This window comes from Poecilia formosa, unplaced genomic scaffold (assembly GCF_000485575.1).
Source record: "Poecilia formosa unplaced genomic scaffold, Poecilia_formosa-5.1.2 Scaffold1, whole genome shotgun sequence".
In the NCBI taxonomy this organism is placed as follows: Eukaryota; Metazoa; Chordata; class Actinopteri; order Cyprinodontiformes; family Poeciliidae; genus Poecilia; species Poecilia formosa.
In genome coordinates, this window is record NW_006799940.1 from 1,821,779 (window position 1) to 1,833,902 (window position 12,124).

Consider the following 12,124-nt stretch of genomic DNA (forward strand, 5'->3'; position numbering starts at 1 on the left):
TAACTTCATAATAATTATCATAATGTATATTTTAAACATCTTAAATATTTTACTCAAGACATTGTTTCTGTTGTGTATAAGGTGATTTAAAATTTTCTTGGTACATAGATACAATTTTTTTTTTTCCATAAATACATCTCTATGTTGTATTGTATTTTGTTGATTAGCTCTTGAATTCTTTTGTCTCCAAACCTAACACATGAGCTTTTATTTTGAAGCGCCATGATAAGCTTTAGGACCGCCCCTTTTATAGAGGTATCCATGGAGACCGCGCGAGAGCGAGGCAGGCAGCCCTTTAGAGTTTTCACAGCAGCGAGTGTTTCCGCTCACCTAAAATTAAGAGCTGGCGAGTCGAGGAGGACAAGGAGTGACGGAGCAGGGCAGACGGGACCTCGACGGCGAAATACTTCTATTCTACTTTATCTTTTCATCTTTAGTCTGTGGGTGTCGTCTTTAAAACTGACTTTAATGCCTCGATTGTGAACAGGGGCAGAGGAGGGCTCGCCGCTGTTAACCTTTACGTTGGTGAGTCTTTTTTTGTTGTCTTTTTTCGCAAGCTAAGCACACATAGGCCACTAGGAGATCTCAAACAGTCTCCCATTCCGTCTTTTGTCCGTCTGAATTAGTTCACTTCGAAACAAACAAGACAAAAAATATCACATGTCTGGCAAACATTTACTGTTCTGCCAAGGAGAATAATGAGTTGTCAGTTTTCTGCTTTCCGATCTGAAACTAAGCTAGCCGTGTTCTTCCGTAAACGTTAAACGTTTGTCTAAAGACGTAATGTGTCTGTTTTGACGTACGTCTGTCGTGTTTAAGTTTTAATATTTATTAAAAAGCTTAAACTAATGTTTTGGAGATGGAACGTAAACATTTAGAGAATCTGGTCGGTCCGCTCTGCTGTATTGTTAGACCAGTCACATGAACAATAAAAGGTACGAGGAAGCCATAGGTGTGTCGACTTTATCTTAGGTGAGTCGGTAAAATGAAGCCTGAACTCTTATGTGGGTCCTGCTATTTGAGTTGGATTGTTTTGTTCTAATCATTAACTTCTGTGTGTGATGTTGGCAGCCCACCACCACACTCTTTGTTTAAATACCTCAAAGCACAGTTACACGTGTCGAACCGTGTGACTCTGCTTTTGACTCACGTTTGATACAGTAGCAAAGATTTGTTATCGAGCTCGGATGCCCCGTTTTTTTTTTTTTTTTCGTTTTTTTTTTACAGGGCAACCTTTCAGTAGTGTCGTTTCCCACTCACTGGCCTTTGTTCCAGTTTAAGTATGACTTGCTTACTGTTACCGGTGTTTGGAAAGTTACGACATTTGATATTGCAAAGAGCAGGGAAGTCCAGATGTGAAGTGTTTACATTGGAGGACAACAAAAAGGCGGGTGTCCAAGTGTAGTGTTCCTCCAGTAATACCAGTTTGTTGTGTTGTCTGATTTAGCAGAGGCTTGTGTATTGGGTTTTATATTGTAAAAGTATTTAAGGGTACTGTCTAGTGGTGTTTTTCAATTCCAAATGCATAGTGATAGTAAAAACATGGGTCATAAATTATGGATTTCCACTGCAACATTTCATAAAATGGAAAGTTTTAGAAGGTCAAACTAAACAAAAAATACAACCAATTCTATTTTTGTGTCTTTGGATTGATTACATCACAAGATACCCAAGAATCAAGCTGATAAGCCTTAGTAGACACTACTGCAAATTAGATACTTTGAACACAATCTTACAAACTTTCCATGTGACACAATATAGCAAGATTTTGCTGAAATTCCAGATGTGTTCTCAAATGTGGTTATAAAAGTTTTATAAGCATCTTTGAAGGAGGACTTTGATTTATAAGGCATAAAGACAGAGAGAGGACAAAAGTACAAAAAATGCAAAAGGAAAGTTGGAAAACCATTAATCAGCTGTTATATGAGATGTTGCTGTTTTTGGTTTGGCTAATTATTTCCATCTTGTTGCCGTTTGTGTATCCATTTCAGGAGAGTAAATATAAATGCATTTAAATATGAAATAAATATCTGTTACTGGCCATAACAGCAGTGTAGATATCACCCAAAAGTTTTATACCAGCGCATCCCTAATCTCTTGATCAAAACAGTGGTTTAAGGTAAAGCTCTACGCTCTACTCATGTTGAAAAGGAAATATGATTTGTGACCACAATGGCTATCTGCTATCATGAAGTTATGGTGGGGGGTTTTTTGGCTTGTGGATTGTGGGCTAAGAGAACCGCAGTCAATGCAAATTGGATGAATTATAACATTTTACATGCATTTTGAGTATTTTAGCATGACTGATTTTGGGATTTCATTTAAATGCTTTCAGAAGCAGCAGGGTATTGCTTAGTGGTTAAGCACATGGGTGAGAAATGCCTAGGAAGTTTGAAATAGCAAGGTAAGCTCAAGTCCTCATCACAGTCCCAGTTGTTTTGAGCTTTGTAATTAGTTCTTTAAATAACAATCAGTTGTGGCAATCTTGGGTAAGAAGCTACTTTCTCATAGGCGTAAATAGACAACTTGTCTTTTTGTCTTTGTTTACAAGTATGAAATGGGGGATTAAAAACTGGCAGAATGTGAATTGACCCAAAGCTGTTTATTTTCCACTTGTCAGCACAACTAACACAATGACTAGCAAGTCCCATTTTTTCTTGAACTCTTATTGAGAGGTGAATTGTGGGCAAATTAAGAATTGAATTAAGTTTTGTCTTTATTTTTTTTTAGTTCCAGCACATATAGGCTTGTTGAAAAAGGTGCACCTTTAAGCTATGACACATTACCTCATTCATCCCACTTTTCTTCCACGTTATTTTCCCCTCTTTCTCTTGTCTCTCTTTAGTCTTTCTGTGTGTTTCTGTCCCTTGCTTGCAGCATTGGAGGGGGGATGCTGAGTAGCTGTGGGCCCTAACAGTACATACTACTACATAACAAAGGCTCCTTTCTCTGCTGCCATGCAGAGTCCTGTCTCTGGGCTCCCTCCACAGGCCTATGCAGGCTCTAGCAGCAGCAGCAGCAGCAGCACTGGGTCCTATTGAGTGGAAACCTCCTCTCGGCTGTTTCTTTGGCACACTGAGTGCTCTCTGTTCCCGGACACATGTCTGTGCTGGTGCTCTCCTTGGCTCCCTTTGCATTCCAGGAGCCTCGGGCAGCTGAAAAACTGCAGTAGCAGCCTGCTGGCTGGCTGGCTGGCTGCTTGTGTTGCTGCTATCTGAAGTGAGGAGTTGCATAGTTTTTTCCCCCCTCAAGTGGATGACTACAGACGGTTGTCTTGGCTTGTAAAATTTCCATTTCTTAAATCATGAGTTTTTTGTTTTTCTTCTTCTTTTGCTGATTGACACTTTCGATGTTTAGTTAATTACTGTGGATCTACATTGAAACGTAGTGGGACGGTAAAACTGGTACTGCCAGTTTTGATGGGTAGCTGCATGGCTGGTTGTGGCAGTTTATGCCAGTTTCTGGGAACATAGAAGAGATAAAATTGGAAATCAAACTGCTAACATTGGCAGATTTTTTTTTCCACAATCCAGTTACTAATTTACATTTCATATACTTAAAAGTGCTAACCACAGAGATTTGTTTAGTAATAAAACAAGGAAGTTGTTTTTTGTTTTCTGATGCACCCATATGCAGCGCTGTATACTTTTTAAATCTATTTGAAATCCCTTCTTTTTGTCCTTTTTCTCAAATCTTACTAGTTGTGGTGTTATTTAGAGATTCTGGATTTCTAAGACATATTAAATCAGCTAATGTTGAGGATTACTTTGCAGTAAAGCTTGATGCAAAATCGTCCATGAAACAAAACATGTTGACGTTTAAAATAATACGACACATTTTAACATGATGCGTCGTGTTCAGCATTGCTGTCGGTATCTGACAGGACATAAACGCTGCTGCAGGTCAGGTTGACATCCAGACTTGAAGCATGCAGTTTTTTTTCCCCCCTGTGAAACTGCTTGCTGGGATATTAATTAATTTATACCAGTAACATCCAGTCAGCAAATCTCAAGATCTGCAAACCTATTTATTTATTTATTTATTTTGGACAAAGTGCCTTCGCACTGATTAGATAAGTGTTTCACGTGAAAGCAGAATAATTCTGCTTAAGTTTTGATTTTTCTGATGATCTGGCTGGTCAATACTTTCTTTTAAGCTTTTTCCAAGAGCCCAGTCCAGCAGTGTGTTTAGCTTTAGCCACAAAGTGCATCTTTTCTATCTTTGATCTTTCTCATGCAGTTTATAAAGAACATCTAAAATGGCAAAGCTTTTTCACTACCTAAATGTGGTCTAATTACAGTATGGACCAACAAGGAAATATCGACGCATCAGATGGCACGATCAGGTCCCTCCTGGTGCTTTTGACTGCCTGCTCTTTGGCTGAACACACTACCCAAATTGTCCTGCCAAAACTAATTTGCGTCACTCTCTCCCACTAGCAGGCGCCACATGCAGGTATGCTTCTGTCCTGCTCATGCAGCGAGGGTATTGATGCTGTGTGATCTTTCTGTGGAAGGGGATGATCAATCTAAATTTACAGAATCAGATGACCTTCTGATGTGAAGACAAATGATTGGATAAATGGCACTGCATCATACTAAAATAGCTGCTGTGAGAAGGAAACCACAAGCTTTGTCATCGTAGTCATGCACGCACTTCGTCATGCAACTATTTTAGTTTTTTGACTATATATAAAACATTTTTACCCCAGTTGGACATCTAAGGAAGTTTTTTTTGTAGTTTTTTTATTTTGGTAACTGTATAATTTTGTACATGGTAGTCATACCACCACAAAGACAAACACTTCCCATTTGTAATGCTTTGGTACACCAGTCACATAAAAAAGTGTGATTTGTATCTCTCATGTGCGCACAGCAACTGCATTTAATCATATTTTCAAAGTTATTGATGATTGTTGATACTTTTTGAACAAGCCGTGGAGAAAAATGGACAGTTTTAGGGGTTTGTAAACATCAATAATTGGAATTAATCATGACAATACCAAATCAAAATATTATAAGAAATTTATCACAAAGAAAAGATAGATGATATATGTCCACCCCAACAAGGCAGTTTAAAGTGCTAAAGCACTTTAAACAATTATGAAACAAAGTAAACATTACGGATCAAGTCATAAAGATCGAGAACAATCATCATCAAATATATTGATCAGCGTTCCAGTTATTAATAATCAAGGGCAACTCTAAACAGGTTGGTTTTTTAGCCTTGATTTAAATGAACTCAGTGTTTCGGCTGCTTTTCAGTTTTCTGGAAGTTGTTCCAGATTTATGTCCTGCATTTTTACTCAATTGCATTGCAATCTTGCAGATTCTATGAATGTGCGACTTGATTGACAACACTAATACACAGTACTAGTACAGAGTATCCTCTTTAAGCTGCGTCACACAACTTTGCATAGCAACTATTTGCAACAAGGAAGGCTTGTTACTTTTTACTTTATTGCCATATTCACCCTGTCAAGCAGGTGTTTGCTGCCGGCTGTCTGGATTTGTCCACCAGTTGTTGTTGTCATTTTCCGAGCCTCCACGCGAGCCATCCAGTAGCACTTTTCTGTAAAGAATTGGAGCGCTTTGATCACCCGTCCAGCCCTGAAGCTCAGCAACTTCAGTGAAAACTAGCCTCTGCACCTGGATGATTTGTTGCCACATTCACCTCGGAGTGATCAGGATCCGATTGATATCGGTTACTGCTGGATCCTTTGAAGCAGAGCTGAATGACAGTTCAACATTTCACACTTGCACTCCAAAGCTAGACATTAGCTGGTGTTATGACCTATGGGAATGGGGCTTCAGTGAAAACATGCCATTAATGTTGGCATGAACGCTTCAGCTTTTTGGAATGCTAATGGGCTCCTTTCCCTCTCTTGAGAACCTTTTACCTGCTGGCATGCATGTTCTTCAGAAAATGGCTTCTGGATCTTCATCCAAATCCTGCTTTTAATGATTTCAACTCATTTCACCATGTGGGTTTTATCAGTTGGCAGTTTTTTTGCTGCTTTTATAAGATTTGATTTTGTGTCCAGCATTGCTTTAATTAGTGTTTTCCACATCTGGATAAGTACGGAGAAGCAAAACAGTTTGGGGGGGGAAAAAAAAAATATATATATATATTTTCAGACTTAATTACCTTTCCAACTGTCTAAATGAAACATGTTGGAGAATCAAATTAGCCTTGTGTTCTTCATTTTCTATGCAGGTTTGTTTCAAACTAACCCGTACAGAAAATGGATAATCAAAGTCTGAAATAATCATTGAAACAAAAACAAAAGTGAAACTTTGTAGATTGATAAAAATGGTTTATAAGGGCTGTAAAAGATACCAGGAACCAAGCAATGGCCCATATTTCTGTCTTAACATTTCCTTGTTTTATGCACTAAACTCTGCTGCAGCACCAGCCTGCAGCACCAGCCTGCAGCACCGTGCACAGAACTGACGCTACCAAGCACTTTTTAACATAACACTTTAAAGTCTCTGCTGAAAACATTGTTTGAATTTGTAATGAACATTTATTAATTATTTCTACCTCCTTTTTTGCTGTAATAGTATTAAACTATATGAATTATACATTTTAGGTGGAATCGTGATTAGTTATGACAATGCTATAATCAAATATAACTTTCTGAACAGCATTTTTTTTGTTGAATGTGATGCACATTCAGATTTTCCCACCCCCTCCATCTGCCTTTTGCCACTTTATTAGTGGCTCTGATCTGTGTTGTTGTTGCGTCACATCCAACATAGTGTACTTAAGGGCTTATGCAGATAGATGCTGTGCCAAGTCAAAGATTAGGGATTGAAGCAAGAGGAGAAGACGACTCGGATCGATGGGCTGTTGCTAGTGTACACTGATTATAAAACTCATATGGGAGGAATACACTTATCCATAAAGTTGTGGGTTTTACCAGGCTAACTAAATATTGAACCACAAGCATGGAGTTCTCTCTGACACGCTTGGTTTGTCAACCAATCTGTGTAGCCGCCTCTCATTATACCCGTCTTTCTGTCTGTTGCTTCTGGTTATGTAATCCCGGCTTGAACGTTGATGGTAATCCACGTTCTTCCTCTTCCTCTTCCTCTCCCCCTCCCCACGCGTCCCTTCCTGTCAATGTGGCTTGGACAGGTTAAGCCGTAGAGGACTCTGGCTGGCTGTCGGGGGGGGAAAAGATGTGCGATGGAATGGTAGCGTTTCCGACGAGAGCCCCGTCCTCCTCCTCTGTAGCCCACAGACTGGCTGCCTCTGCACTTCTCCTCTTCATCCTGCTCCCTCATGGTCATGCATCAGGTAAGTCAGACCCACAAACACACACACACTTTCTTTCTTTCTCTTTTTGTCGGTGTTCCCACATGCTACACGCAGAATAAACCGCCATCTTTGACCATCTGTTGTGAATTGATTGAGCGATTTTCACCTTGCCTTCAAGTCAGTCAGATTAAATGATCTTTCTCCGCCCTCTGGGTCATTCAGGTTGCTTAGGATTTCATTCTTGTGCTGGGTGAATTCATTCGCTGTCCCAACGAGGCACAACAATTTTCCTTTACTATTAAGTCAAATGGGGAGATAACGTTGCCTGTGGTCATAGTGTGACCATGAAGTTTGATTCAAACACAACATTTACTGTCCACTCAGAGATTCAGGACATCTGACTAGCTTTAAATATTCACTTGGGTCCTCTTTTGTCATTCCAAGAGATCAAATACTATGTTTTAATTCGAAATATTATGTTAGGAAATTTATTTCATGTATAAAAGTTGAAGTTGACAGTCCCAGTTTTAGTGTTTCACTTCTTCACTGAAGACCCAGTTTACTTTCTTTGACCTGTGAGCGCTGGAGAATCATTCCCCATCCTGACAGCCTCCTTGCATGTAATGTCCACACTCATTCACGTGCACAGGCCACACATCACAAGCTTGTGAAATGTGCCAGATGTCCTTGCTGCTGAGAGCCACAGTGCCTGTGAGGATATGTAAGGATTGTTTTTGTGAATCCCTGACACATAGATGGGGCTCAGTTTGTCTTTTCTTTTTGTTGGTTTAAGTGATTAGTTGTTATGGGAAGAAGAAAAGGCAACATTAAGAAATAAAACAATCAGAGACGAGCCTCTGAGCAAAGAAGGGAGGTGCTGATCCGAACGAAGCGCAGCATCATCCCGTTCTGTCTTATGTAACACATGATTCATGTAAAGGCCAAAGCAGCTGCTGTTGTGCTTACTTTCTGCTTTCAGCATGCTCGCATGTTTTCTTTCGATTATCTAAAATGTGCCTTTTGATCCAGAACCTCCAGTCCAGTGATTCCTCATTTTCCTGACACTTTTCTGTCTTTATGAGAACACAATGTCCCCATTGGTCTCTGAGCTGTAGTATCTCACCTAAAGATGTAAACGAGGTTTGGACATTAATGGCAATTAGAGTCCGTGCAGCTGGCCAGATATGTGATGTTGCACACACTGATATTGCAACAATGATTGCTGTTAGATATATTTAATTTCTAGAATAATTTCCAGTTGTATTTGCAGCTAATACTAGGCCTGCACCAATCAGTCTGACGTCTTACTAAAATAAATGCTCTAAAGGGAAGCCATATGTTTCTATAGATGCATGATGTAGCTTCATACAGCTTCTTGTTTTGTTTGGGCTGTTATTTACTGCAGTGTTGGTGTTTGCTTTCATTTATATTCACCATTTTTTCCTCAAATTACCGTTTGGTAGAGTCGTAACTTTAATGCAAAAGCAGAAAAAAATAAAATAAAATCTCAGCTTGAGTGTGATATGTCATGCTGTTGATCGAGCCAGAGATCAGTTTGATGAAAGAAAAGGCATATTGTTCATAAAATAATGTGTATGGACTATTATGGTTCCCTAGGGGCGTATCTTACATAAAAATACAGGGAATCTGCTAAAAATCATTGAAAAATAACTTCATCAGTTTTTCTTCCATCATATCGGCAGATAAAATACAGATTTTAAGCAGTTTGGAAAGTAAAAAAAAAAATAAATAAAAAAATAACTTTTTTATATGAATGTATTACAAGAAACCTTTACATTTTATTATGAGAAGAATGAACAAAATGTTAAAGTAACTTCAAATGAGCAAGATGCATGCCAGCTTCAATAGCATTAGAAATACGTACTGCAGCATTCATGATGTGAAAGTATGAAATTGAATTCCTAATCAGACATATTATCAAACCGCCAAGGCTTTAAAGTGGTCATTAGTCGTTTCAATCACCAACCTCTCTCTCCCTCCCTCTCAGCATACATAATTTACATAGGTAATCCCTCGACACGTCCCATGGATGGTGAGTGAATATGAAATTTCATCACCAGCTCTGCTCTGTTACATGCATGAATAAAAAGCAGTTGGCTGTATCAATGTTGTGGCGTTTTTTCCCTGCAAGGAATTTCTTTTTATTGACAGGAGAGTTGAGTATTAATTTCTTTCAGTCATAATTTTGCTAATTTTTTTTTTTTTTAAAGCCAGAGTCTCTCTTTATTCCATATAGGCTTGTCACAATAACAAATTTTGCTGAGCGATTAATTGTCTAAAAAATTATTGCGATAAACTAATATTATTTCAAGACCTTCTGACACTGATTTAATGGAAATGACGCAATAATGCATGCTATTTCCTGCCATAGATAGATACACTTTATTTTCAAAAGAACACAACACTGGAACTGATAAACTACCTGATGCAGTAGTTCACACTGCACGATTTTTTGCCCCTATTTTCCCTTACGATAATTTTAGAACGTTGGCCGTTCTGATTGTCGCTGGTGATTTCGTAACCAATCATCCTGCAGTGTGTGGTGTGTTACGGTAGATCGTCGTGGCCGCTCCGATCTAAATCAGGGGTTTTCCCCCGACTGGGAGCTTAACGCTGAATGTGACAGGTAGCTAATCAGAAAGCCGGATTCTCCTCCGTGCTTTCTGAGGGGAATCCCAAACAGCTGACACGGCGCAACCCGAAGTCCAGCGGACATCGGAGATGATATGTGGAAACAACATTAATGTTCAACATTTCGTGCAAAGAATATAGAAATGACCAGGAGAGGAGTTGGAGCCAAATTGCTACCGCAGTTGATAAACCTGGTAAGTTTTCAGCTGTTCTTCGTTAATGTGACATAAATAGGTTATAATGATTTTCATTCAGTCAGAACTTTACGCTGACTCTAGCCACATGCGTCACAGGTAGATTCTAGTAAAGCATTGAATAATGCCTGGTTTTAAAACTAGTTAACTGGACTTGTAGCCATTATTTTGTGCCCATGTGGCTGGACACCACACGGCACGATCGAACCCGATGGAACCGTTACCTAGAGTTTCTATCAGCTAATGTGTCTCTCAGGTTTTGAAAATGGGCCGACAATCATGTAGTGTGAGCTGGACATTACACTAAGGAAATGAGGAAGGGAGGGTCAGTAGAGAGCACCGGAGTTGAGCCTTTTTTCATTCAGTGTCATCAAGAGAAAGGAAAAAAAAAAACGGCAGGAATTCAGACGATAAAGCCGATAATTAAAATGATGTCGATTGGTTTCATTTATTGTGCAATTAATTGATTTATCGTTTATCACGACAGGCCTAATTCCATATTTTCTTAAAAGTTTTCCTTCTCTGTTAGGAAGAAGTGGAGCCAAGATATTTTTAGAATCAATCGCTTTCAAGCCTGTCTTTTTATCTGTCCAATTGTTCATTGTGATGAAGTTACCGGCAGCGTATTTCCTGAATTAGCACAAGTGACTTTCTTGGGATTCACGTTTGCGATCATTGCTCATGGTTATGTTTACGTTTTGGCCGTGGTTCAGATGTAGCCACCTTCTGAAAAAAAGCAAAGTGTTCCTAGAAACAGAGCTTTAACAAACAACCATTGCTGGGAAGCACCCCTGGCTTCATCCTGCAGGATTTTCAGGAAATTACGTGGATGTTGCTTGTTTCTTAACATTTTTCTGAGCATATCTGACATCCCCGCTGAAGTTGGCTGCGTGGAGCTCTGTTCCTAATATGGTGTCAATTTCTTACAGTAAGGCTTTGTGGCATGTTTCTGAGCAAGTACGCCCAGACAGTGAGTCAGAGCTGGAAGAGTAAAAGATGGGAACTCTGAGCCCCAAAGGGTCTATTCCCATGATTTGCACAGCATGTTTCAGCTATAACATTGTTCCATCTGGTGAGAAGTGGAAAAAAAGGGTCAAACCGTCCGTCTGTAAGCAGTTAAAGAGATAAGTATTAGGGCTTCTGAAACCCATTGTTCTGACGTTGATCTAAAGCCGGGCATGAAAGTGCGAGCAAAGGAACAGACATCTCCCATAAACGAGCCTGCTGCGTTTCCCGTATGCTGGCGACGTTGATATGTTAGTTCGTGAGAACGGGAAGTGGAATAACAAAAGAAATCCAAGGAAGAAGAACATAGCTGAGGGAGAGAGGGAGGAGAGATGGTGGGAGTGGAAAGCTGCCTCTTGCGTTTCTTTGGCTTTTTGTTTTTGATAGTTGGAGTTGTGAAAGATGAACAAATATTTCTCGGCCTCATGAAAGGCTATTGCATGAACAGATTCTTCTGTTTGCTCATGAATCAATGTGTTGAGCTGTCCTCACTATTCAAGTCAAGTTTATCTCTGTAGCAGATTTCAGCAACAAGGCAGTTCAAACCAGCAGTAAACATTACATTGAATCAAATACCTTCATCAAAATCACCAAGCAAATTCAAATCAGATATGTTGATTCCACTTATAGCTCTAAAGAGGCGAGGTTTTAGCCTTGATTTAAAGAAACTCAATGTTACGCGTGGAGGATAGAAACTGAACGCTGCTTCTCTGTGTTTGGTTCTGGTTGCAGAGTAGACTAGAACCAGAAAACCTGAGTGGTCTGGAATGCGACAGCTGATACAGACTTAAAGTTTTACCTCAATATTATGAGATACTGTTGTAGCTGTGAATGCACAAATATAAAAATTTGGGCCGATATTCATATCCGATCTTAATATTTGTGTTTTGTTCAATAACTGATATTTGCAGATATATTTTTTTTTATATTTCTCCACTGACACCTTTTGAGGGAAAAAAATGGCCAAAACAAACTGAAAAGTCCAGTTTCTTTTAAACTGCACCATACTG

At 39.3% G+C, this 12,124-nt stretch overlaps 1 protein-coding gene across 1 annotated transcript in view; it reads left to right on the top strand.

The window, feature by feature from the left end:
• Positions 1 to 276: 276 nt before the first annotated feature.
• Positions 277 to 12,124, top strand: part of susd6 (sushi domain containing 6) — a 32,681-nt gene continuing 20,833 nt past the window's right edge. The window contains exons 1-2 of the mRNA XM_007541661.2: positions 277 to 525; positions 7,141 to 7,302. Coding sequence (XP_007541723.1) covers positions 7,185 to 7,302 — 118 coding nt within the window. The 5' untranslated portion in view covers positions 277 to 525; positions 7,141 to 7,184. The remainder of the gene's footprint in view (positions 526 to 7,140; positions 7,303 to 12,124) is intronic.